The 27,124-nt window shown below is 42.6% G+C and overlaps 1 protein-coding gene and 2 long non-coding RNA genes across 4 annotated transcripts in view; 2 read left to right on the top strand and 1 right to left on the bottom strand.

Annotated features, from left to right (window-relative positions):
- LOC118238589 overlaps window positions 1-4,589 on the top strand; it is a 28,861-nt gene extending 24,272 nt beyond the window's left edge. Inside the window, exon 3 of the long non-coding RNA XR_004769346.1 lies at window positions 3,620-4,589. This is a non-coding gene — a long non-coding RNA (uncharacterized LOC118238589). The remainder of the gene's footprint in view (window positions 1-3,619) is intronic.
- Prkcq (protein kinase C theta) overlaps window positions 1-27,124 on the bottom strand; it is a 76,977-nt gene that overhangs the window by 5,567 nt on the left and 44,286 nt on the right. Inside the window, exons 12-15 of one of the 2 annotated variants that reach the window (XM_035442841.1) lie at window positions 21,883-21,974; window positions 19,824-19,886; window positions 13,672-13,810; window positions 6,369-6,557 (exon numbers count right to left, since the gene is read on the bottom strand). In XM_035442841.1, coding sequence (XP_035298732.1) covers window positions 6,369-6,557; window positions 13,672-13,810; window positions 19,824-19,886; window positions 21,883-21,974 — 483 coding nt within the window. The remainder of the gene's footprint in view (window positions 1-6,368; window positions 6,558-13,671; window positions 13,811-19,823; window positions 19,887-21,882; window positions 21,975-27,124) is intronic. The other variant, XM_035442842.1, reaches the window with a different exon arrangement.
- LOC107979728 lies at window positions 6,509-8,924 on the top strand. Its single transcript, XR_003483285.2, has 3 exons — window positions 6,509-6,628; window positions 6,755-6,898; window positions 8,156-8,924. It is a non-coding gene; the product is annotated as an uncharacterized LOC107979728 (long non-coding RNA).

Below are 27,124 nucleotides of genomic sequence, written 5' to 3'. Positions count from 1 at the left end.
TCATTTACATTACCCACAGAGCCTAGCAGTATATCCTTGGTACTATAATGTTGCTGAGTAAATGTGAGATAACTGAAGATGCTGTATTTCCAGGTTATCTGCAGACCACACATCCTCTGCCCTTGCCTTCACTCAGCCTCTTGTTTTCATCACATAGAAAAGGCACCAAGTCTGCAGTAAGATTCTTTTCTCTGTGGACTCAACAACCAGAGAGTAGACAGATAAAAAAGCACAATGGTTCTTCACAAAAAGATTAATTTTATTTTATTTGTGTGTGTCTCTCTCTCTGTGTGTGTGTCTGTGTGTCAGTGTGTGGGTGTTCATGTGAGTGCAGGTGCTTGTGGAGACCAGAAGAGGGCATCCAACCTCCTTGAGCTGGAGTTACTGGAGCTTGTGAGTTGCCCACCATGGGTGCTGGGAGCTGAACTCTGGTTCTCTCAAAGAGCAGCAAGTGCTCTTAAATGCTGTGCCAACTTTTAAAACAGAGGAAATAAGCATCTTGCCCTCCCCCACCCCGCCCCACTTCAGAGATGAACACAATGAGCAATTGACCTCTTCCTTTTAAGGATACTTTTATGAAACAAGATGAGATAGGAAGCTTAAGTGTCTTAAGAATGAACTCAAATCTAGCTGACATTGGTATAATGAAATATTTTAGGGAATTAAGTTAGAAGTCACTGCCTTGGGCCAACTGTGAGCCATGCTCAGTTTTCTATTAGATTTTCTTAGCAAACATGTGACATTTGGGCCAAGAAAATCCTAAGAGCCATCTGAGCTTGGCTTAGACACCTGTGAAGTAAAATAATGTCTTTTGAAAAGCAAAATGGAGAATGAGAAGATAATCTGCTCTCCAGCCCCGAAGTTCAATATTCTTTCTGTCCTTATCTTTTCTCCCAGGAGCAAACAGAGTCACTTAATGTACTGAGGGTAAGCCAGGTCCTAAAGACACCAAGGTCAAGGTGCTCTGTGGCAGGAAAGATACATCAAGGGCATGAGGAAAGTATTGCTTTTGCCAGTAAAAGCTTTCTACATTTATAGGAAACAGTTCACTCTTACATAAAAGGCTGGGATATAGTTGGAGTTTGTTTAAATTTATTTGACAGCCTGGCTAGGAAGCAATTTGTAGCCACCAGCAGCTGTGACAGGTTGTACCTGTATCCCAACCCCCCTCCCGAGTCTCTCCTCAGAGAATGGTCCTGTGAAAAGGGAGATGGATTTCTGTTTAAGATCATTACTTTCCCATCATTTCCAAACACAAGGACCGGACATCCTGGATAAATAAATGGGGGAGAAAGGGTGCTTGCTTTTTATTTTGTCACTAGGCAACTGGAGAGCAGCATCCCAGCTGTAACTGTTGATGGAGCACAGCCTTTCCCCATGTGCAGTTGTTCAGTGGGCTAGCCTCCGTGTGCCCATCAAGGGGACAGTCTGGTACCAGGGCTGTAACGGGTACCACACAGCACTGCCTTGTTCAGCCTTTCCAGAGAACTCGGGACTTCCTGGTTTTACACCATGGAAAAGTCCCTAGAGGGAATTTCTGAGAAATAGTATTTTCTTTGGATTTTTGCGTAAGAGGGGGCCCAAGGCTGTGAAGGCTGTTGGATTAAATTTTAAAGCGATCCAGGGGGCAAGATAAACTGCAAATCAGTCTTATTGGCAGCAAATTGCACAATGGAAATTAATTTTTATCAGCTGAATTAATGCTATGTGTTCAAGAGGAAGGGCAGGGATTTTTTTAAAATTTATGTCAGAAATAACAAAGGCTTCTAAGTGGCTTTAAAGTCTCTTTTGCCCATAGTCCTCCTCTGTTTTTATCCTTCAATCTACTTTTTTTTTTTTTTTTCTTGGAGACAGGGTTTTTCTGTGGCTTTGGAGGCTCTCATGGAACTGTCCTATTTTTATCCTTAATTGCCTTAAGTTTTGATCTATTCAACAAGTTTGCCTATTTTCCTAACACACCTTTCTTCTGCTGCCGATAATCTGCATAAATGTATATTTTATATTTTTTTGGTAGTTGTGTGGCATTCAGTCTTACATTTACTTTTGTTTTTGTAAAATTTATTGTATTTATTTATTGGTGTGTGTGTGTGTGTGTGTGTGTGTGTGTGTGTGTGTGTGTGTGTGTGTTGATTTTCTCTTCCTACCATGTGATTCCCTGGTGATCAGTCTCCGGTCATCAGGCTTTGGGGCAGTGCCTCTACCTGGTGAGCTATGCTGGCCCTACTTCTGTTTTTAAGTTCTCTCTCTCTCTCTCTCTCTCTCCCTCTCTCCTTCTCCCTCTCCCACCCCCTCTCTCCTTCTCCCTCCCCCCCCTCTGTGTGTGTGTGTGTGTGTGTGTGTGTGTGTGTGTGTGTGTGTGTGTGTGCATGTATGTATGTGTACAGGTATGCATCTATGTAGAGACCAGTGATTAGCCTTGGGTGTTCTTCAGGTGTCTCCTCCTGGTTTTATTTATTTTAAAAAATCTTTTTATTGTTGATTTTTATTTTACATGTCTTGGTGATTGGTCTGCATGTATGTCCGTGTACTATGTGTGTGATTGGTGCCTGTAGAGGTCAGAGGAGGGTATCAGGTTCCTGGAACCAGAGCTAAAGACAGTTGTGAGTTACCATGTGGTGATGGAAACTGAATCCCAGGTCTTCTGCAAGAGCAGCAGGTGCTCTTAACCTCTGGGCATCTCACCAGCCTTTCTACCTTCATTTCTGAGACATGACCATTCACTTGACCTAGTGCTCATCAGTCCAGCCAGGCTGTCTGGCCAGTAAGACCCAGGGAACAGCCTGTTTTCACCATCAAAGCTCTGGCATTCAGAGTATGTCCCGCCTCATCTGGCTTGTTTTAAGTTTTTTATTGTTTGAAATGATGGCAGGTTCTGTCCCTCTTGCTATCTTATGTAGTCACAGCCATATGCCTGCCCTGATAACCTGCTCCTTCCCCTGACTGGCCAGCATGATTCCACTTTAAAGACATTGCATAGGTTGACTCTTTGCCTTTGGGATCCATGAAGCTTGCATGAGGTATGGATATTTTGCTCTTTTCATTCTCCACTTCCTGTCCCAACAGAAGTAATCCTTCATCTTACCCAATCTTTCTTACCTTGGCAACTAGCCCTCCCCACTTTCCTCCAAAAGTTACTTCTGGTTCTGCCTGCCTGTCCCAACTTCACCTGTCACAGTTGTTTGAAGATGTCCTGATGCTGAGTCCCCAACTCAGCATTTGGAAGGCACAATGGGAAGCCTGGCTATGGAGCCTCCACATATGTTGGAGGATTGCAACTAACTCTGAGGCCTCTGTCTGATGACTTGTCTGACAGATAGGCTCTTGACTTGAAGGAAACTAAATCTGATGGTGGGAAGAACAAGGCCCTTCCTCATTTCTCTTTTCCAAGGAAGTTGTTGGTCCTGATGCCTCAGTCTAGCTGTCATGTTAAGACTGAGTGACAGATCTCTCAAAACTCATTGTGAAGTCCTATCTCCAATGTGACTGTAGAGAGGAACTTTATGGAACCGAGGAAGGTTAGATGAGGACACAGGGATGGAATCCTAATCTCATAGGATTGGTGTCCTTAAAAATAAGAGATACAGAGTATTTTCTGACCCACCTCTTCTCTCTGATCCAGCAAGGTGTCTACATACTTCCTGTGAAGACAGCCAGCACCAAGACTGCCCTGATGAGCCTTGATCTTGCATGTCTAACCTCTGGAATTGTAAGAAATAAATATCTGCTGCCTGACATGCATCCATATTCCAGTGTGCAATAAGCAGGGCTTGCTGGGGGTGGGGGGTTTAAATACTGCCTCTGACAGTATGCCAAGCAGTTAAGAAACAGTGAGAGAGAAATGTTGCCTGATTAGTCTAGGTATATTTTGTTGTGGCAGCTGGCGCTGACATGCTCAATTCTAGTTGAGCTCTTCCTATAGCCAAATATAAAATAAATGTCCCGATGGTCATGAAATCTGAACTTGCCTTTACATAGGTGAGACTTTGCATTGGAATCTCACTAGCTACTTTTTGCTGCTGCCATTTCTTTTTCACCTAGCTAATTTCTAAATTAGCTTTCATTCTCCATGTGTTTTGTTTACTCATTAGGAGTGAACTTAATTGGTCATTCAGGGAGTTTTCTGAGCTTGGTGCTTGCTTGGCTCACAGTCAGAAGGTGTGAGCTGCATGGAACAGGTTCCGGTTTTTAATACCTACTTCCATTAACCTCAGGCTGAGTTTCCTGTGAGGCTTTGTCAACACCTCTCAGATTCAAGATCCCGATTCCCAGGGAGAGCTCTGGAGTCGTCTCAATATTTGTAATGCCTCAGACAAGTTGTCACTTGCCTTAGGGACATGGAAGTACAAAGCACTTTAGATTTAATCCTAAATAATTCTTCAAGAGAAAAAAGTAGACTAGTGAAAAGATGAGTTTGGAAATTGCATGTTCTCTGTCTTTCCCTCCCTGCCTTCCCTTTCTCTTGCATGCACTCTCTCCTTCCTTCCTTCCTTCCTTCCTTGCTTCCTTCCTTCCTCTCCCTTTTCTTTCCTTCCTCTTTCTTTCCTTCTTTTGGTACTGGGAGGGAAACCTAGAACCTTTGTATGCTTAGAAAACCCCCCGTCACTGAGCTGTTCCCATTCATGGAAACACTTTCAAATTTGGGTTTAAAACTCATTAATAGGGGTTGGAGAAATGGCTTCTGGTTAATAATACATAATGAACTCATCAGTGTGTGTGTGTGTGTGTGTGTGTGTGTGTGTGTGTGACAATAATAATTAAAGAAAAGAGGTCATGAATTTGAGACAGGGGACACAGGAAGAGTCAGTGAGTTCGGGCTCAGTTAGAGACCTTGCCTCCAAAAAATAAGATGAATCTCTTACTCTTTAATTATTATAGCGCTAACATATTTAGTTACAATAAAGAATTAATATTTACATATCATATTATATCTGTATATCCATATCTATCTATAGTTATATAATCTATATGTATCTCTCTTTATATGTATATGTATATGTATATGTATATGTATATGTATATGTATATGTATATGTATATGTATATGTATTATGTCTAAGCAGAGACTCAAGGGTTGGAAAGAAAGAGAACAAGGATGTAGGCAACTTCAGCATGACTGCAGTCATGTCTCCACAGGCTGGAACCTGCAACCATGAACTCTGCACAGAGGTGGGCAGCAGTCTCGCATTAATGTTAAGACTGACATGCAGACTGGGGCCTAGGGATGCATGCTTTTGTTTCTTGATGGAGATGGCAGAAACAGTGCTGTGACTTAAGAGGCTTGCCTTTCACAAAGTGAGCAGAGATGCCTGCATCCAGCCAGGGATAGAAGGAGTGCTGGTCAAAGGGGTATTATAGACAAGAAACAAAGATTGCTGTAAGCCACATACTGTACCTGCTTAAGGAACCAACTACACTTTCACAGAGTCACCCCGGCTTCCTCCTTCTGGAGTCACCCAGTGTTTCCCCCATCTGGAGACACCCAGGCTTCCTCCACTTGGAGTCACCCAGTATTTCCTCCATCTAGAGTCCCCCACGGATTCCTGGACTTTTCTTTTATAAATGGTGAAAAGAGGATTTATTTTACTTCCCCCTTCTCCCTTTCTCCTTCTCCCTCCTTCTCCTTTTTGGAACAGTCTCTCATGTCATGTAGCCTGGTCTGACCTCAGACTCACTAAGCAGCCGAATAACCCCGATCCTCCTGCCTCCATCTCCCAAGAGTTAAGAATACAATGTATGTCATCATGTTTGCCTGTATTTGTTTGTTTGGTCATGGCTGTTTTAATTTTGTAGAATTAAAATTTCTTATTATTTAAATTAGTATACAAAATAATGGGCTTCATTATGACATCTTTCAGGCTGGTTTCTTTCCTCCCTTTGAATAGTTTTCTTTTTATTTTTATACACACACACACACACACACACACACACACACACACACACACACACAAATCTGGAGTTTGCTTATGAGAAACAACACAAGACACATATTTTCCTTCTCCCTTCCTCTGTATTGATCCCCTGACTTTGGTACCAGAGCCCATAGCATCAGTGCTTCAGCTGAAATAGAGGCAGTGGCATCCCCTTAAACCATTCCCTACATGCTGTGATGTTTGGTCATGTCTGAGTCAGAAACTGGGCAAATGGGACTACTGAGCAGAATCTAGTGCCAATTTTATGAATCCATTCTTAGCGTCATTTCCTTCTCCTTGTTTCTTTTCATTGCTCTTTCTTTCTTTCTTTCTTTCTTTTTTTCTTTCTTTCTTTCTTTCTTCTTTCTTTCTTTTTGCTTCTTCAGTGCTAGGGTTCAAACTTAGGATTTTGCACATTTGAGGTGAGCACAACCCCAAGGCTTTGACCCCATTTCTTACCTTTACTAAAAGATCCTTGGCATCCTTCTCCAGCCACCGAGGGTAAAAGGGACTGTCCATGCGGATGGAGTGGAAAAGCTCCTCTTCATCCTGCCCATGGAAAGGTGACTGGCCAATCAGCATCTCGTAAAGGAGGACCCCGAAGGACCACCAGTCGACAGAATGGTTGTATTTCTGGCCCAGCAAGATCTGCATGACCAACAGGCAGAAGCATCATCAATACATGGGTCTGATGACTGATAACACTTCCAAGTCTGGAGGTATTTGGTCTGTCTTCCAGTGAGGAGGATGTAAAGGCAAAAATTCTACATAACTTAAAACAATAGATCTATTCTTTTATCAGTTTACTTTTTGTAGCAATAAAGATGTTGTCCCTTAACTTGCAGCAGCTTCTTCTGCTGTTGGAATGCCAAGGATGTGGAAGCCACTGTGTCATCGCACATCATCCCAACACCAACAGGCCTCAGGCTTTGCTAAAACAGTGCATAGTGGGATCCACGACTGCATGGATGACTGAAGATGATGTGGTGGTGAGTGTACTAACAAAATCAACAAAGTCAGTGAGCTTAAGAGACATGGACACTCTGTTTAATATAGCACTGTTTATGGTAACTAAGATAGGGAATCAGCCAAAGATCCCACCAATGGGATGCATGCACAAAGAAATTGTGACATGTAGACACAGCAGAATGCTATCCAACCTTAAAAACATGCATGAACCCGGAGCACTTCATGTTAAGTGAAATAAACCGGATGCAATGACAAACATTGCATGACTTCACTTGCATGAGCTACCCAAGGCCCTGGATCAGAGTGGAGTCAGAACACAACGCAATGTTCTACAACCCAACAGCTCTGATGGTTGTGTAAAGTCCACATGTTCTGCATCTCATTGCACAGCTTGAGGGAAGACTCCTTACCCCTTCAGAACCTTCGTTGTTAGAAAGGGTGTTATGCTTGGCTACCTTAGTACAGGGTGGCTGTAAGGATCCCACAAAAAGTAGGACCTGGAAATTTCCATAAGTGCAATGTTGAACAGCTATTTGGATGAAATTTATCCCCATGTATGAAAATAAGGATCATTTAGCAAACAGAATTTTGCAATCTGCCACTGTTATAAACTGCTACCCAGTAGCTTTAATTCAATATGGAAATATAAAAGATCACCTTAAAGTTGACAAACAAAAATTTGACTACATTCGCCCTAAGGAACAATGTAAAAATGTCGACCCAGAGAGAGTGACCAAGAAGAAAAGATGCACAATTAGTTTGTACAATCAGTTGGTTCCGCCCTGCACACAAAGGGTATCAGGTACTGGGCTCACACGCAATTCCTAAGACAAGCCAGAAGGTGGTGCCAAAGCAATCAGAACTGGTTCTGAACAACAACTCCCTAAACAACTTCATTTTGGAGGAACAAATAAAAAGAAATCTGGAGGCCACAAGACAGATGTCATAGAAATTAGAATTTCAAGGCTAGGTGATGTTAGTTAAAGTAAATACAGCCTTACTTTAGGAGGGAGAAGCAAAATGCAAATTCAGAAAGGGAACAGGCTGTTCAAGAAGAAATGTTAACATCATCCACCAGGTGTTTTTTGGTACATTACGTCTTTGTTTCTAACACCCGGGACCTCTGCTGTTATCCCTGGAGGATAATGACTGGACTTGGCAGGCTGTGTTTCTTATTTCAGGTCTCATAGTGAGTTGAGAGCTGGATTCTGAAGTTTAGCCTCTGAGGATTTCAATTCATGTTAATACTGTCTCCCGGTTTTTATCTCTTCGTGCAGGGTCCTTTGCTTGCTGTTCTGTGATGGAGAGGGCAGTGGAGCTGGACTGGGTAGAGGGTCGGTCCCCTTTCCTAGCTCTACTTACTCCAAGAACTGAGACTCACAACTTCACTGGAGAAACTAGCCAAATAATAATAACAATGGCTTTGTCACTATCTGACACAGGCCCTCTTTGTCCCTTGTAATGGGTGACAGTGACAGGTCCATGGAGCTGTGTGCTAAGGTGTGTACACTCCTGAAATGGTGATGACTTGATACATGCATCCCACTAGTGAACACAAGGATCTAGTAGCAAACAGGACATTTGGGATAGAGGTAGAGTTTAAAAAAAAATGATACGAATATATGAAGGAAGTAAGAAATGGTGGTGACCAGCACTCGGGAGGCAGAGGCAGGTGGATCTCTGTGAGTTCGAGGCCAGCCTGGTCTCCAGAGTGACTGCCAGGATAGGCTCCAAAGCTACACAGAGAAACCCTGTCTCGAGGAAAAAAAAAAGAAAAAAAGAAGACATCATCTTCCTGAGTGCTGGGATTAAAGGTGTGTGCCACCAACACCCGGCTTAAAAAAAAAATCTTAAAGACCGTGTTTTGGATAATGGACTTTCGTCTGCTATCATCAGTGACAGTCCTTGCTAAATATGGATTATGAATTGTTTCATATTGTACTTGTTAGAATTCTTTACCAGCCATGATAGTGTGAGAATAAAAAAATTGAAGAACTACATCAGCCTTAAAGTATTAAACCAATATTTTTGTTGTTGTTGTTTCAAGACAGGGTTTCTCTGTGTAGCTTTGGAGCCTGCCCTAGAACTAGCTCTTGTAGACCAGGCTGGTCTGGAACTCACAGAGATCCACTTGCCTCTACCTCCCAAGTGGTGGGATTAAAGGTGTGTGCCACCACCGTCCGGCCAAACCAAATTTTTTTTTCAAAAACATTTTTTTTTAATTACATTTATTTAGTGTGGAGAGGTATGTGCTTGCCTTGGCACATGTGTGCAGGTCAGAGGATAACTTGCTAGGAGTCTGCTCCTTTTGTCATGTGGGTCCTAGGGATGGCACTCAGGTTGTCAGGCTTGGTAGCAAGTGCCTTTACCAGCTGAGCCATCTCATGGATCCCTAAACCAACATATAAAAAGAATTATCTCCTAAGTATAGTCTTCACCCTCAACAAGGAAATTTCTCTTTGGGACAGATGGAGAGACCATTACAGAAAAACAATTGAAAATCAGAGTGTGGGACCCAGGCCCAACTGATGCTTCTATAACACAACTCCCACATCTAAGGCTCAAGGATGAGTACCAAAGAGGGGAAGAATGATCCAGAAGGACAGGCAGTTTGCTGTGGGATGTCAGAATGTCAGAAGCTACACCTATAAAGCCGGACAAAGGCCACACCAACAGCCATGCCAGAGCGGATGGGGGAAGCTCATGAGGCCTCAGCCTAGACAAAGAACTACAGGCAACCAGAGAAAGCCGAGAACAGGAGAAATAGTCTGACCCAGTGAAGAGCACACCAACTGGCTATCTAATACCAAATGGTTAGCCCTGAAAACATACACACAAGTGGTAGTATAAAGACAAGTAGGTTGTACTTATTTATTTAGAAACCCGCACGTGCGTGCATACACGCCCCCATTACCACCAATTAATGAAAAAAGAGGCCATACATTTGAAAGATCCAGGAGGTATATAGGGAAGGGTTGAAGGGACAAAAGGGAAGGGAACTATTTTAAATCTCAAAAAAGAAATAATTTTAGTAAGTTATTTGACCTTGTAATTTTCATGACATATACTTGCTTCCTACTGTTAAGACAGAAGAAAATTAATCTACGTAGTTTAATAAGATAAAAACTTGTTTTTATCTCATTCTTAATTTAATTTGCTCTTATACATTTTGCACAAGTTTTTTTAAACAGACCATGTTAATTGGTAGCAATGCATGAAATTCATATAAAATGTAGACACACACATATCTTCAGAGTACTTGTTTAACTGATAAAGAAACATCATCAAAAAGTCTGACAATATGGGGTCACTGAGATGGCTCAGTGGGTAAAGGTACTTGCTACCAAGTTTGATGACCTGAGTTTGATCCCCAAGACTCACATGGTAGAGGGAGAGAACTGACTCCTGCAAGTTGTCCTCTGACCTCCCGATGTATGCCAATGTGACAATCATGTGTGTATATACACATATAATGCTGATTACATAGATAAATAAATAAATGCATTTTAAAAGCTTGAAAATGCATAGAGGCTGATGGTGTGTAGGATGGAGAGAAGTCGTGAAGAAGGATATTGCCATACCTGGGTTTAGGGCAAGAAAAGACAGATGTTCTAGAGCAGGAAATGCCCGGAAAGGATGGGGAAGACCTGGAGATCCTTTGGGGGGCCAACTCAAAAGGATGCATTTTGAGGATAGAATAAGAAAAAGGGAAAGTCTTGATTCAGTCTCAGAATTAGGGGAATGAGAGGTCCGATTGCAGAAAGCCTTAGATTTGACTGGATTGGGGGAAGGAAGGAGAACACTTGAATATTATATTTCAATTTTTTATTGTTGTTGAGGAAACTGGTAGATGGCCTATAGTTAATCATGAAAGATGTATTAAAGAAAAGAGAAACATCAGGCAGGCTCAACAGAGAAAGTGATGGGAGCTATGATGTTTGGAGGGCCCATGACATAAACTTAAGTCTGTGATGTATGTAGGTCTGTCTGAAGCAAGACAAAATTTGGGCTGGTGATGCTAACTCTGGAGCTAAAATCATTGTCATAGATAAAGTTACTTATTGGAGAACATACAGAAAGGGGTTGGAGAGATGACCCAGCAGTTAAGAGTACTTGCAGAGTACTGGAGTTTGATTCCCAGTCCCCAAGTTGGACTGCTCACACGACCTGTTGTTCCGCTCTAGGGGATCCCACATAATCTTTTTGCCTCTCCAGGAACCCCTACATACATTCACATGTCCCTCCCCTGAATATATGCATACATAGTTAAAAAGTAAAGTGAGTATATGAGATAGGTAGGTAGGTAGATAGATAGACAGGTAGAGAGATAATATATGGTAAGAAGAGATGAGGACCAAGAATGGAGCCACAAGAAGACAAGCATGGAGACAGAGGGAAGTTGAAAACAAAATAAAACAAAAAGCAGCCAATCACTGAAGCTACGTTCTAGAAGCTGTGAAAGGAAACAGAACCAGGAAGGGAAGCCTTGCTCGGGAAAGAACAAAACCTAAGAAGCTACAGACAGGGATGGACAAGAATAGATGCAAAGACATTTCCCCCTAAGGTAGGGGGAAAAGAACTGAAGGTAGCTCATGGGGTGAGGGTGGAGTGGGTGGGTGTGGGGCAAGAGCAAGACACAGGAGACCTTTGCTGAGACTAACACACATCTGAGCTGGGTCAGCACAGTTTAGCATCATCACTGAAGGGGTTCGGTGATGCAGGGAGTCTCTGCTCTGAGGTCCCCTACCAGTGTGCCACAATTTGCTTTGGCTTCCCCTCAAACTAAAACTGGTTGATTGCACCCACAGTCAGTGTCTGTGCTCATGCACAGGTTCTCATACCAGAAAGGTATCACAGCTGGGAACTGGGCAATTAAAATATGAAATACGCACAATTTCTTGAAGAACAGTGGCCATCTGTACCTTTCAATGAGGTTAAATTAAAATTAAGACCACAGTAGCACAGGGGAAGCAGCACAATTCTCAGCCTCAGCTGCCATGGTGATTGGAGGATTATGGGAATCTGCTGCTGGCATTGCTTTGCCAGGGAACTCAGAGGAACTTATTAGACAATCATCCTCCATTCACAAACTCTTTCATTCATTTATTCACTTTTAAAAGGCCAGTTTGTCTCACCTCACTGTGCCAGTCCCCTCGCTGAGGAAAAGGGAAGGCCGCTCAAATCTATCCATGAGGGGAACTGGTGAGATGTCCCTCACAGTCTCAAGCATTTGGACCCTTTGGTGGCACTGTTTGGTGAGGCTTAGGAGGTGTGGCTTTGCTGGAGGAATGAGGGCCAGCTTTGGGGTTTCCAAGTTTCTCACCACTCCCTGAGTTTCCTGCTTGTAGTTTAACATGCTAGCTCTCAGCTGTTGCCCCAGCCACCATTGCCTGCCTGCTGCCATACCCACCCTCTGTAATGGTGATGGACTCTTCTCCCTCTGGAACTGTAAGCCCAAATAAACCCGTCCTGCTATAAGTTGCCTTGGCCATGGTGTTTTATCACAGCAGTGAAAAAGGAACTGATATATTTTGTGTGTGTGGTATATGTGCAGGTGCAAACACATGTGTGTGTGTGTGTGCAGCCATGATGGTGTAAGACTTTGAGTATCCTGCTATTTAACTCTCTACCTCATTCCTTTAGACAGGGTCCCTCACTGAATTTGGAGCTAGGCATGTAGTCAGAAACCCCTAGGGACGCTGCTGTCCCTACCTTTCAAAGCTCTGAGGTTATAGTGGTGTACATGGTCATGCCTGGCTTTTTAGGTGGGTGCTAGAAGATTTGAACTCAAGTCCTTACGCTTGCAGGTGAAGATGTCTCGCCCATTGTCCCGTCTCTCTAGATCTTGAACAATTTGAGTTATAACCAATGGAGGAAGCTGGGTAGAGGGTACAGGTGTTTCTGTACTGCCTTTGGGACTTCTTACAAACATATCATTATTTCAAAATGTAAAAAGCTTCTTAAAAGTGGGCAACAGTACCAGACTGTGGAGCAAACAAGCAGCTGTGCAAGAGACTGAAAGATAAAAATAAAATAAATGCAACTGCGCCAGATATTCCATGCTGCGACAAGGACCACAAGGTAAGGTGGTCTCTAATCTCCCTGGGCTAGACAGTTACAGAATTCCCCAAAAGGGGAAAGTGAGTTTAAATGAAAGGACAGGTGTCTCCTGAGAAAATGCTGGTCATAAGAAAATGAAAAATTATTTACTCTTATTATTTTCATGGGATTAGAATGAAGCATAGAATGAAGCTCCATTATTCTTGTACGGTTTTTATAAAGCAAAGAATAATCATATATGATAATGGGTTTTATTATGAAATTGTCAGACATGTAGATGCTCCCTCCTTTAATATCCACAGTAGCACCACAACACAGAGTTATACTTACTGTAGAGGAGAATCGACACTCATTTAGAAATGGGGTATGAGAGGCGCCAACAACCCTTCCACTTTCCCTTTCTATCCGGTGCTCTGATCCCATGTTTAAACTTGATTTAGGTGGATCTCTGCTTCTACCTGGCTCTTTGCCAGGCTTCTTCAGTTGGGTCTGAACAATTAAGACTAGACTGGTTCAGAACCATAATTCAGAGTGAGTCTACACCTCCAGCCATGGAGAGATGCCATTATCACGAGTAGCATTTTCTATAAAACTCAAAAGACCTGTGGTGTGCATATCTACATCTGGAAAGCACTCCACATACCAACCAAATATGGAAGGAACCTTGTTCGGGGCGCCCCTTGGCCTCGGCGCACTGGGCTGGGAAAGGACCACCCAGGCGGCGTGTCCCTACCTCCGGAGCGATGTAGTCGGGAGTCCCACAGAAAGTATTTGTCTTCGCGTCCCCTAGCATGTTCTCCTTGCACATGCCAAAATCTGCTATTTTGATATGTCCGTCTCTGTCTAACAGGATATTATCTAGCTTCAGGTCTCTGGAAAATAAAAGCAAAGTGAAATCTCACCTGAATAAACACGGTTTTGTTAAAATGGAATCCTCATGGGCCTATGGTAGTCTGTGTTATCACAGTTGGAGGCGGGGCATAAGGGGAGGCTCTGTTGCCACCTGATCCTCTGGACCAGGCATGGCTGTTTGTAGGGAAAGCTGTAGCCACGCCTTCTTAGGGGCTGCTACAGGTGTGCCTGACCAGGCTTGTGAGGGCGTGGTCAGAGTGACGTAGTGGGACTGCGTTTTCGGTTTTCTTTGCTTCTTGCTGTACTGACTGCTACCACAGGCTGGCTGGTTCGCTCTGTAAGTAAGGCCTTTCCCTATTAAATACCCTTATATTTCTACCTTACTCCGTATTGGTAATTTCCCACAATAGCTGTTCTCAGTTGCTCATTGCCTGCTGTCATTTGTCCCACCTTCCCATAGCAGTGGCTCATGTTCAGGGCTTCTCTTGAGGTCCTTGCTGCCCTGGCCATCCAGCTTGGGCCAGACACTGCAGTAGACTCTCATACCTTCCACACCCTTCTGAATACTTGTTGCACCTTAGGGGATCCATCCATATTTCCTATGTGGGTGTGTCAGCAGGAGAAGGAGTCCATCCATGTTCCATGTGGATGTCTCAGCTGGAGAGTGAGTATATTAGCATCCCGAGTCATTGCCCCAGTGGCAGTTCTGACAACACACTAAGCACTCAAGATTATTTATGGAATCACTTAACAACCAACCAATGCCTATTAGCTGGGAAGCACACCTGAGTATCTGTTCTAACAGCTAGCTCCGCTTCCTGTGAGAATAAGCTGACTAGAGAAAGAGTGGGCCCCAGCTATGCTGCTGTAGCTGAGACCTAACAGATGTCCCTGGAGTCATTGTCTTCCATTTGGTCCACTTTAGTCATCTCTACTACCCACATGTCACCAAGTTTCTGTGTGACTGGGGATCCCTAGACACATCTCAGATTCCTGATAACACCTGTTTCTCTCTGTTTCTGCCACTTTCACAGCCGAGACAGAAGATGCCTGCTGTGTCTGATCCTTCTCTTTGGAGAGTGCTGGTCTTCTGTCGCCTGATCTTTCACTAGAGCTAAATACACAACTTATCAAGTTTATCCATTCAGTCCAATTACAGGCTGATCTAAATTCATACACTAACAATTCAGGCTTATTAGCTAATCCATATGCTATGCCATATTGGCGTCATTTTCAGTTTGTCATTTATAGATATGTTTATATAGTTCTAAAATGTGGCTGAAGATGACGGGAGACATCTCTAGAGAGTTAGATATCCACCTGCGGTGCTTTAGAGAAGACCAGCACAATGGCCACAATATCTACTTTCCCTGAGTTCTTTGGCTTACACATACATCTATTTCATCATTTGAGTCTCATAGTAGACCTTTGATATCAAGCTGTTATTATTATTTTACAGTTCATGTTACAGTATGAGTGTATGCGATGTATGTATTAAGGTATACAGGTGCATGTGTGGGTAGGTGCTCACACTTGTATGTGTGTGTGTGGAGGAGAGAGGAAGATGGTGGGTATCCTGTTCTATCAGTCTCCATCTTTTCCGCTCGAGACAGGGTTTCTTACTGGACTTGCAGCTAGACAGCCAACCAGTAATCCCCAGAGGTCCTCCTGTCTCCTCTCCCTCCATCCTTGGGATTACAAATGCATGCAGTCATACTTGGATTTTTTTTTTTTTGTGGGGATGTTGGGATTTGAACTTAGGTCTGTAAGCTTGAGTCATAAACACTCCTTCCTACCCACTGAGCCATCTCCTCAACTCATCAAGTTACTATGAGTATAGTTTTCTTTTTTCTCAGATAAGATAAAAGTTTCTCATGGATGATGTTATTTATCCAGACCACATAGACAGTCAGTGGACTGGGATGCAAACCTTGTCTATCTTACATTCTTTTATACCAAGACCACCTGGTCTTTCTCATCAAACTGGCCTCATGAAACTATACACGGATGTATTTTAACTGATTCTAAAAATAAATGTTCTCTGTGCCTCTGGCTAGGAAAAATAAGCTTCATGTCAAATTTCCAATCCATTTTTTAAAGCAGTACAGATGTCTTTGGGATGGTGGGAAAGAAACTCCGAGAGACCTAGGTTGGAATGGAAAGGTCCTGAAAGACCATTTTTTTTCCCCCAAAGCTAGTAAGAAATGGAGGCAGAAGAGTAGCCAGGTTCTTTGGAGCAACTAAAGATCCAGAACATTCCAAGGCAAAGTCATTCAACTTACTCTTCACTATAGGATATCAAGACTCAAGAGAAGCACTTTAGAGTCCGAGTCCACTGTTAGTCTCTGTGGCACATGTGCATCAAGCATAACAGAAAATAAAGTGGAATCCTTTGGCATGTGGTCAGTGCTGGAGAAGATCTTCTATTCAGAAGCCAAGTCACAGTTGGTTTCATGGTGGATCTTCTCAGCTGTGTCACTTGCCTTTGTTGAGCCTCTTGTTACTAACCAATACAAGGCCCATGATGCCTTTTGCTTATCTCTGGTGGCATCTGCTGAGACAGGCCATGGGAGAACATTTGGAAATGGCCTCAGATATGAAGGTGAGGCCTAGTTTGTCATTTATAACCACAGTCACTCCTTCTCAGCTCTGATATTCTCAGAGCTATGGATCTAGATTTTCTTCTAATGTCTATGTTCTGAGTACTTGGTTTTATATTACATTCAAACTTGGACCTGCAGCATCTCTTAAAATGTTACTGTTTCCATGAGAAGGCTCTCCTGCTTCTCCCCATCTCATCAGTTCAGTTCTGTGCTGTCCTGTGGTTGGCTCTGAAATGGTGAATTTAGTTTTGTTCCACATGCGGGCATTAGGCAGCTCTAACTGACTTGTCTATTTCTGCTTGGCTTCCTTCATGGGTGTGTGTGTGTGTGTGTGTGTGTGTGTGTGTGTGTGTGTGTGTGTGTGTGTATGTGTATGTGTAGGGGTGGGGCAAGCTCCTCTGAAGTCACTTTTTCTATTAGAAAATCCTCTTCCTCTTAAACAAAACAAAACACTACCAGAAGATAAGAAGTTTTTGTGTTGTTGGAGTGCTAGCAGTTCTGACAAGGTCTTTTTCTCTCCCTTTAAAACTGGAATCCTATTTATTTGAACTTTTTAGAATGTACTGCCCTCTATCTTTTCAAGTAATTCTGCCCTCCAAGAAAATCTAGGAAATGGTTTCATTTAGATATTTTAGAGTTGTGAATTTTGCATATTTTCTGCCCATTATGATCTTCAATCAGGGACCAGTTCATGATACTGGTTACAGAGTAGTAAATGGTGCCTACCCCATACATATACGTACACACACGCATACACACACACACACACACACACACACACACACACACACACGAAGGCACGAATGCATGTGGGTATGCAGGAACTCACTGTGTATCCCAAACTATCCTTGACTTGTAATCCTCTTGCCTTAGTCTATTGGCTGCCAGGATCACAGGCATGTACCACCATGTCCGGCTTTGCATATGTTATTTTTTTAAATAATAAAAATATAATCCATGCCCTACTCCCTAAAGTGCTGTGAAAGTAGCCTCATTTAAGAAAAAGGGTATTTGTTGATATAATTAAGGTAAAGGTATCAAGATGAACTCATCCTGAATTGCATGTGTGGTGAAGGCAGACTAAATTTATCATGCCTTCTCATGTCACACAGAGGGGAGACACACAGGAGAGAAGGTCCTGGTGGAGACAGAGAAATGTCTGCAGCCACTCCAGCTGGGTGGGTTGAAGAAGGATCTTCCTCTAGAACCTCTGGTGAAAGGCTAGCCCTGGTCATACATTGATTTCAGTCTTCTAGTCCCTAGAGCTATGACAGAATAATGTTCTGTTTTTAATGTGCCACAGAATTATGTTAATTTTTAAGTAGCCCTTCAAAATGACTAACTACAGTTTGTAAACAGACAGAAGTAATCCTATGTGGTCCACAGGAGGAAATGAATAGACTCTGCCACATTAAATCATCACATTAAGAGTTCATACCAGTCAAGTTACCCCTGAACCCTTGAAACGTCTTTTAAAACAGCCAAGTTCAGTGTCATTGGCAGCTGAAGTTTGGTGTCAACTTTCTCCATCAGCAGCTTGCTGTCTTCGCCAAGCAGCATGCGGGCAGAGTTAATGGCCTCATCTCAATTTTAATTATCTCATGATGCCTCTCAAAGATCTACTATGACCTCATTCAATGAACCAAATACTCTTCCCTGCTTGGTACATAAGAAGACTGAAAAACATAACTCACATATGTGGATAAAACCCTAAAATGAGTGTATGCTGTTTCTCATAGTAAGACATTTTTTGGTCCTTTTGTTCTGCACATCCAACAGCATACCAAGATGGAAGCCCCATGCTGAATGATAAGAGAACCACTGGGGCACATGGGTTTCAGTTTCATAGGTCCCTTTCGACTCTGTGATATCTAGTTCTCTGTCTTTCCAAATTCCTAACCTTTTCCCTCTTTCACATCCATCTAGTCCACTCACCAATCCATTCATTTATTGACCCAATCACTCCCTTCATCCACACACCAGTCTGCCCACCTAGCAACACACAAACTATCCAATATTAAGTACAAATGTATTTTTACATATTTCAGGAATTATAATGAAACTAAGAAAAATCATGAATTTTGATCAAGGTTTTCAAATAATGTTTAGGTGAATATGGAGATATGACAGCACAAACTCATTTTAGTGCTATTGGCATGTTTAATGATACAGGTTATGAGTTTGTCTTATGTTCTAATAAGGAAGAATAATGCATTTGTTAATGTGCTCATGAGGTTGCAGGAGATCCTTGAAAGTCATTATCCTTAATCTACTACTTTTTGGATAGCTAGAAAAAATTCTAGAGAGATAGCTCAGTGGCTAACAGTGCTTACTGCTTATCCAGAGGACCTGAATTCAATTCTCGGGATCCATGCTGGGTATCACACAACCACTTGTAAGTCCAGCTCCAAAGAATCTGAAGTTTTCTCTATTCTCTGTAGGTATGCATACATGCGACACACACACACACACACACACACACACACACACACACACACACACACACAGAGCTTAACAGAAGCTTATATTCAGAGTGTACTTAAACTGACTGGATTCCCAAGTCAAGCCTAGGTCTTCAGTTTTGAGATACCATGCAGAGCATCCTCACCAGGACACATCTGGAAATGGAGTGTTCTTAGTGTATGATTGTTTTTTCCTGATAGCAGGACCATACTTTGTAAACACCAATGCTTCAGTGTTGACCAAGGCTCTAGACAGCCACGTGTAAGACAATGGAACTTTTAATGGTGACTCCAGGTCATGGCTGTCCAAGATCAAGCCCCCATGTTGGTTTCTGGCAGTTCAGCCAACTCCTCAGCTCCTTTTACTCATGCCCTCCCTCCCTCTCTTCATCTATTGTGAGTCTGGAAACCAGACATCTGAAAACTAACTTTGGAAGATTTTATGCTAAATGAGTCAATTGTGTTTGGAGAAGAAAAGACTGAAGTGTAATATAGCATTTATCTAAGAGCTCTGGCAGCAGAACATGAAATAATACCATGCAAAAGAGAAAATTTGAGTTCACTAAAGAGGACAGAGGAGGTGGTCTGTGTGCTTCTGTAGCATGTAGTGGTAAGTTTTCGGAGATGTTGAAAGAGCTTCCTTCTCTAAATCAAGAGGAAACATTGCACAAGCATTTCTAGGTGACCTAAAATAAAAGCAAGAGGTTCCAAAGGGGACAAATGGTGGAGAAAGCAGAAATAAGGCACCAGAGTTGAAGCAGTGACAGGAGGAGGAGAGGGAAAACCAGTGCAAGAATAAGAATAAGGGCGAAGAGAAAGGACCAAACAAGACAGAAGCTATGGCTTCCAGGATTGGAACTCCACAGTGGGGACTGTTCTGGGCAGGGACTTTTCTCCCATGATGTTTTCGCATCACTCAACTTTAATGGACTGGGTTGTGAAATCAAGGCAGATGGAGCATGGTTTACCTGTAGACAATTCCTTTGGAATGAAGAAATTGCAGACCAAGGATGATTTCAGCAGCATAAAACCTGTAAGAAAGACAGCCAAGACACAGCATGAGTATAGGAACAGAGCAGGGCACAATCTTCAAGCCTTGTGACAGTTTATATCTGTTTAAATGGCACCCATGCACTTTTGCTTAATTCCAGTAAAGAAGATGTCATCCACTCTGTACTTAACACAAAGGCTCTAGCTCACCGGTGCTGCCCAGAAAGCATAATTTAAGAGCTGGTGAATCTGCTGTTTGGTCTTTTAAACTGCAATGCCCAAACTACCTTAAAACCCACGAAAACATGAAATGTAATAAATAGTACAGTATAGCAGGAAAATAGCATCCTCCTTTATTTTAAATTCTGTCTGGAGTCCACAGAGCTCTATGCCAGGCAATTCCCAACATATCTGGCTAGAATATTTTCATATTGATGATGTTAAGCATGGGCCAGAGCCATAGCCCAAGAGGGGGAAAAAGGATATTAGAAGATAGCCGGTGATGCGCTGGTCCTCATTGTCAGTGGTGACAGGCTTAAAGGAAATGAGTTTATGTCTCTCTAGCAGGATTAAGCTAGACATAGGGGAGACCTTCCTGGAAGTGAAATTTGCTGGGTCCTAGGAAGAATGCATTTAGGACACAGTAGGGCAGTAGGTGTTCAAGTTAGCTTCATGTTTTATAGAACCCTCAGGGACCGAATGGACCTTTTCTAACACACACACACACACACACACACACACACACACACACACACACACACACATCCTTGTGTGAGTGCATAATGCCCAGTGATTTCTGTGAAATGCTGCAGATATCCGATAAAATAATCGCAGGTGCTTGGCTGAAGATGCCTGAAGACAATGGGAGTGGCCCAGCACTCGCTTCTAGAATTGATAAAAGAGCCATGTTGTTGGGTTTTGCAGCAGCTGGTGGACCAAGTGCATCTTTCAGTCCAGTTCAGCCTAAACCACTCAAAGTGGTCATGAGGAGGTATATGATAGATGGCTGAACATAGAGGGAAAAAAGCTAGTACATAGTTATCTTTAAAAAAGACACATTTATTTATTTATTTATTTATTTATTTATTATTTATTTATTTATTGTGTGTCATGGTATATGTGTGCAGAACAGAGGACAACCTATGGGAGTCTGGGATGGGACTCAGGTCATGAGACACCATTACCTACTGAGCCATCCTGGTAGCCCTAGCTATTATTTGTAAATGATGCTAATTCCACTGCTTACTTTTGCGTGTGTGTCACCGTGGGTTTATCAGGAGGGAAGCAGGACCCAAGACTAAGAGACAAACAACACTTGCAGGACAGCTGTGCGACCCAGCCACAGTCCTACCAGGGAAACAGCTGGCTCCACTTGCATCTCTGGCTGTTTGGTGCCAGAGAGGGTGAGGTTTATTTTCAAATACACAAAGGGCTGAATGCTTTATAACTTCCCTCTGAGCTTACCCATGACAGGCTGCAGCTCAGTGCCATCCCCAGGACTACCTGGGATATCCATATTCCATTTCACTGTCCTTTCTAAAGGACATATATTTGCATTTGTGCTCAATGAGTTAAGAGCTTGATGGGCTGGAGAGGGCTCCTATTAAATGAATTAATTGTCTGTATCATGTTGAACATGAAATAAGACAGGAGTGGATTTCCCATTTACAAAAATGGGAAACTGTTGGCTTGTTTGACACTATTCCCAACAATTTACCCTGTTCTGGAATTCAGGCATGCCAAGCAAAAAAGTAAGAAAAATAACATCTGAGGGGGCTAGAGAGATGGATGGCTCAGTGGTTAACAGTACTTGCTACTCTTTCAGAGGACCCAGGTTCAAATCCCAGCACCCACAGCAGGTGACTCGTAGCTGCCTGTAACTCTAGTTCCAGGGCATCTTCTTCTCGACTCCAAGGGCACTGCTTGCACATGTGCACATACACAAACTCAAGCGCACACACAATCACAGAAAAGCAAATAAAAACCCGCAAACCACCAAGAATACAGAATGTCACAAATACCAAATGGGGCTCTTACGTGGCTCTGCAAAGATCAAATTTGTGGCAACTTTGGATGTGGTACATTAAGTCTCCCCCATTAAGATATTCCATCACGAAAAAGAGGTTTTCCTAGGGAAAAAAACCAAACACCAATTTTTAGCACTGAAGGAAAGAAAAGAAAATTGACTTTTCAAAGAGTTTAGACAATTTTAGAGGAACCAATTCTATCATGAAATGTCCTATGAAAAAAGGTCATTCAAATACTTCAGCTGAACTATATTTTTGAACACAGGGTATGTGGGGGATCCCTGTGGGAGGATAGGTAACGCACTAAGTGGCTGTGTACAGGAAACAGGAGGACTAAAAACTGGATTGGATTTGCCTGCTGAACAATGGGCAATGTGAAGCAGTCAGTGGGTGCAGATCATACCCTTGCTCAAATAGACAGCGTGTAGGATGGTGTTTGGGTCTCTGACTCCATGTTATATGATGCTAGGCCTACGCTCAGTGAGCACGTCCTGTGGGTGATATTCCAGATCTCCCATCAGAGAGTCCTTTAGACTTGTTGTCAAGTTTGCATATTACTCTCATGTCCACGTCATGGCAGAGGTAGCCATAGTTTTAGAGCATGTAACTCCTAGCATAGGATACTCTGCCTGGCATTAGAAATACAATGCTCATAGGCAGTGATCATCAGAAAGCATGTGTAATCCTCTGGTCATCGGTGATAGTGTCAGATATCAGAGGTCCCAGATTCCAAACAGATCATGTTCCACCAATACTGCGAGACATTATTTCTCCAAGAAAAAACAATCACAGCTCTTTGAACACCTGGATGTTTAAAAGTTTTTAAAAGTCACAGAGTCACTAAACCATGAAGTGTGGAGACAGTGTGTTTATGCAGGAATTTGCACTTAACCTCAACTGAGTGATTTTTTTTTTTTTAAAACAGGATTAACTTTATGTCTGGAATTGAGACTAATAGGGTGTTAAGGCAGACAAGGTAATGGTTCAAAGTGTTCTGGCCTCATGGTGACATTCATCTGTACTGAGGCCATATTTCCCCAGAACAAGAAAAGCTAAATATCATGGCAATTATGTTCATAATTCAAGTAAATTTAACTATCCACCCACTTCTTTCAAAGTTGACCCAGATATAATTTCTAGATTCCGCTACTTGAGCTGTAACACACACACACACACACACACACACACACACACACACACACACACACACACACTTTTTTTTTTTTTTTTGTCTGTTGCACACAGCAGAATTGTCAATTCAATTGTTGTAACTTAGCCCTGACATTTCAAACATGACTGAGAGTGGTCATTTCCCTTATCTGGAGCCACACCTTTCTCCCCTGTGATTAGTGTTTAAACCACTTCCTGCCTTTACCATTTTCAGTTAAAGCTCTACTGGCCTTGAATAAGCCAGGACACAGGCATCTTTCATATGTATGATTAAAATCATGTGACAGGAGCTTGGGGAGATGGCTCAGTTGGTAAAGTTCTTGCCTTGAAAGCACACAGACCTCGGTTCAAATGACAGCACCCATGTAAAAATGCCAGACATGGTGGTATGCATTTGTAATACCAGTGTCAGGGAAGTGGGGACATATGGATTGCTGGGGTTTCCTGGCCAGCCAGTCTAGCATATTTGGTGAGCTCCAGGTCCTAGTGAGAGACCCTGTCTCAAAAAACAAGGTGGAGAGATCCTGAGTGACACATGAGGTTGACTTCTAGCAACCTCCACGTGATGTGCACACGTATGTACCCATACACACTAATGTACACATTTACCCATACACACCCACCACACATGAAACCAGTCGGGAAGGCCATCAGTAAAATGGCAAAGAAGATAGGTCCTTTTTAGTGGCAGGATTATGAATGGAGCCCTGCAATATGTTTGGGTTTCACCGTTTATACACTGTCAATTTAGACTTGGGAAAAGTGGATAAAAGAGAGTAGTAGAAAAAAATGTTACCTCTATCCCACATATTCCACACATTATGCCTGTGATGGGGGCTTTGTGAAAGTTGGGGCCTTAAAAGAGGACCTAGTTATTATTCTCTTGGTTCACTCTTCCTAGCTCAGGAAGGACTTTTCCACTTGGCAGGGCGTTTATAGCAATTCTGAAGGAGTCCAGGACATCCATACTTGACTTGTCCTGAGCAAAATTCTGTTTTATTACTCTGGTCTTTTCTTCTTTAGTTTTGCTGTATGGTCATGAATGGCCTTGATTGCCTACTACAAGTAATCACGACTTCCCCCAGCACCCCCAGATCTCAGGAAGGATCAACCAAACTAGTTTGGTCAAGACCACTTGGCTACGTGCTTCTTGCCACCTGCTTTAGTCTTTCTCCAATAAGATGGTAGAGCTATCATCAGTCCTCTGAAGGCAGAGCTCTGAATCCCAGTGTGGTGACACAGACCTACAATCCCAGCACTCAGAAGGCTGAGACAGGGGATCACTGTAAAAACAGCCTGGGTTACAGAGTGAGTTCAAAGCCAGTGAGCTACCTAGTACTACATGGGATTTGGAGTTTGGGGATCCTGTTTCTGAGCATAGATGGCCCCTTTAAAATTTCAACCCCATTGCTGAAACATCTGTACAAATGACTTTCATCTGTGGCCAAGGATGGAGGGCTTAGAAAGTGACTTTCTGCTGACCTGGATCCCTTCACAGTTGGTATCAAAAGCTCTGCCAACTGGAAAAGTCCAGACTGAGCTAGGTAGTGTGAACTGAGAGGAGGAGATTAAGGGTAACGGATAAAGCATGGCCTTTGTCTTTTCTTTGAGCTGATTTCGGATCACCTTTATTTACAGGGCAAGTTCCTTAAGCTCTCCTGGGCTTCATTTGGTTTCTGAAACCAGGAACATTAACGTTTGTGCCTCTAAGGATTGTCCTGAGTGTGAGATGAAAGGATATTTGTAGGAAGTGAACTTAAACTTGGCACCTTGCATACACTGAGTAATTGGTAGCACAATCATTATAAAAAAATGAATGGCTGGGTGGGGGTGGTGCATGCCTTTAATCCCAGAACTGGGGAGGCAGAGGCAGGTGGATCTCTGAGTTCGAGGCCAGTCTGATCTACAGAGTGAGTTCCAGGACAGCCAGGGCTACACAGAAAAACCCTGTCTCAAAAAAAAAAAATGAATGAAATTAGTTAATACTAATAAGCAAACAATTGCTTTTTAGACAAAGACTGAACAGCCTGTGGCTCTTGAAAGAAGAAAACAAAATTAATGTTCCTCTTCTAGGCTGGTCTCTTGGCTTTGCTCCCCAGCTAAGAGAAAACACAAAAGAGCTCAGTGAGAGGGCTGGGCTCACTTTGTCTGTTGATATGTTAGCTGGTACAAGGGGTCTTTTCAGGTACCCAGGAGCTGAAGTTTTAATAGGATGGGGAATGGAACACTACAAATCTGCCCCCACTCAGAGCTCATAAACTCCTGGTGCAGCATTTACTAAGTATAAGTTCTAATATGTGAACCTAGCCCAGCCTGTTATTAACCAGTTGAGTGATGAAGCCCTACCAACCCATGTTTTCAATGAGATGTATTTGTCAGAACCTTGACTAAACACCACATAGTTTTATACTTTTTCCCTTTTCTTGGGGGAAAAGATGAAATTAATAGACAGTGCCCATTCAGCACAATGTACTAAGATCTATCTACCACTTCTGGGTAATAAATATTAGTGAGAGGATGTCAAGCTAATAAACTCCCAGGAGGGATGACTGCCCAGAAATAATGCATATTTGATGTATAATTAAGAATAGAGAAATCTTCTTTTGGACATCCCTCCAGTGAGATGGGACATACAGCTAGCTTTCTAGCTGTTTAGAGTAAACAGTGAAGGTGGTAGGCAAGGCCATTTTGATTGGCCATTTTACTTGGTTTCTAAAAAGTGCATCTCTTTCTTTGAGAAGAAAACTATGAGATGCTCAGAGGACAGGACTGAAGCAAGGGAGACAATCGTGATTCATGGGACTCTGGCCTCAATGGCAGCATACAGAAACTATTTAAGTAGAAAAATATATGAAAGAGTGAACTCTCTATCAGAAAGCTATCTCTGAGCTGATGGATTAAGCTAGTCAAGGCACTTTCTGCCAACAGTGATGACCTGAGTTGGGTCCCAGATTTCACATTGACTCCCAAGGCTGTCCTGGGACCTCCACACATGCTGTGGCATCTTTACACACACACACACACACACACACACACACACACACACACACACACACACCAGACACACATGTAGAAATGTCTCTTGGCTCAATTTGCTCCCCACATGAAACACAGTAAGTCCTCAGCACCACTGTTAGTATCTGATTTGCAAAGTGCACACTCCTACAGGGCTTTCTACTAATGCCACACTCTTCAGAATGCATCCTTTGAATGTCCTTCCACTGTCCACTGCTTTTATTAACATAACAAGAAACCTTGTGTTGTTCCTGTCCTGTGGGTGAAGCAAGAGTCAACCCATTTGAGAGTGAAGTGTCTTGGAAGCAGGAATTTATTGAGTAATGCTTAGGGGTCCTGGCTAACAGGAGAGGGTTTGATGTAGCATTCAATGACATTTACTGACTGCTCAACTTCTAGTTTGTAAATACAACCATGATATGCACGAAGTCCTTAATGATAAGGCCCAAAATTGAGAGGGTCACAGTGCTTCTTGCTTTACTGTGATTTCCCGACAAGCTGATGTTCTGTTACTAGAACACCTAATACGGGTACTCTGGAAGAGCAGTATGTGCTTTGTGTGTTTGTTTTGCTTTATTTGTTTGAGACAAAGTCTTTCTATGATGTAGCTCTGGCTGTCCTGGAACTCACTCTGTAGATCAGGCTGGCTTCGAACTCACAGAGATCCACCTGCCTCTGCCTCTTAAGTGCTAGGATTAAAGATATATGACACCTCTGGGTCTCCATTATTTCTCTAGCCCCTGTGGCTTTGTGTTTGATTGCATTGTTGGTGCCTTGAAAATGTATTTATGGTCTGTAATTCTCTTTCTTTGTTGAGTCTTTGTTTGGTTTGGATATCAGGGTGACTGTGGCCTCAGAGAAAGAATTTGACAATGTTCCTTTGTTTCTGCTTTGTGGAATAATTTGAGGAGTATTGGTATTAGCTCTTCTTTGAAAGTCTGGTCGAATTTTGTGTTAAAACTGTCTGGCCCTGGGATTTTTTTTTTTTTTTTTTTGGTTGGGAGAGTTTTAATGATTGCTTTTATTTCTTTACAGGTTATCCATCTATTTAAATAGTTTATCTGATC

The sequence above is a fragment of the Cricetulus griseus genome, chromosome 3 (assembly GCF_003668045.3).
Source record: "Cricetulus griseus strain 17A/GY chromosome 3, alternate assembly CriGri-PICRH-1.0, whole genome shotgun sequence".
NCBI lineage: Eukaryota > Metazoa > Chordata > Mammalia > Rodentia > Cricetidae > Cricetulus > Cricetulus griseus.
The sequence above is the reverse complement of the archived record's forward strand: the minus strand, read 5'-3'. Positions and strand labels throughout refer to the sequence as shown.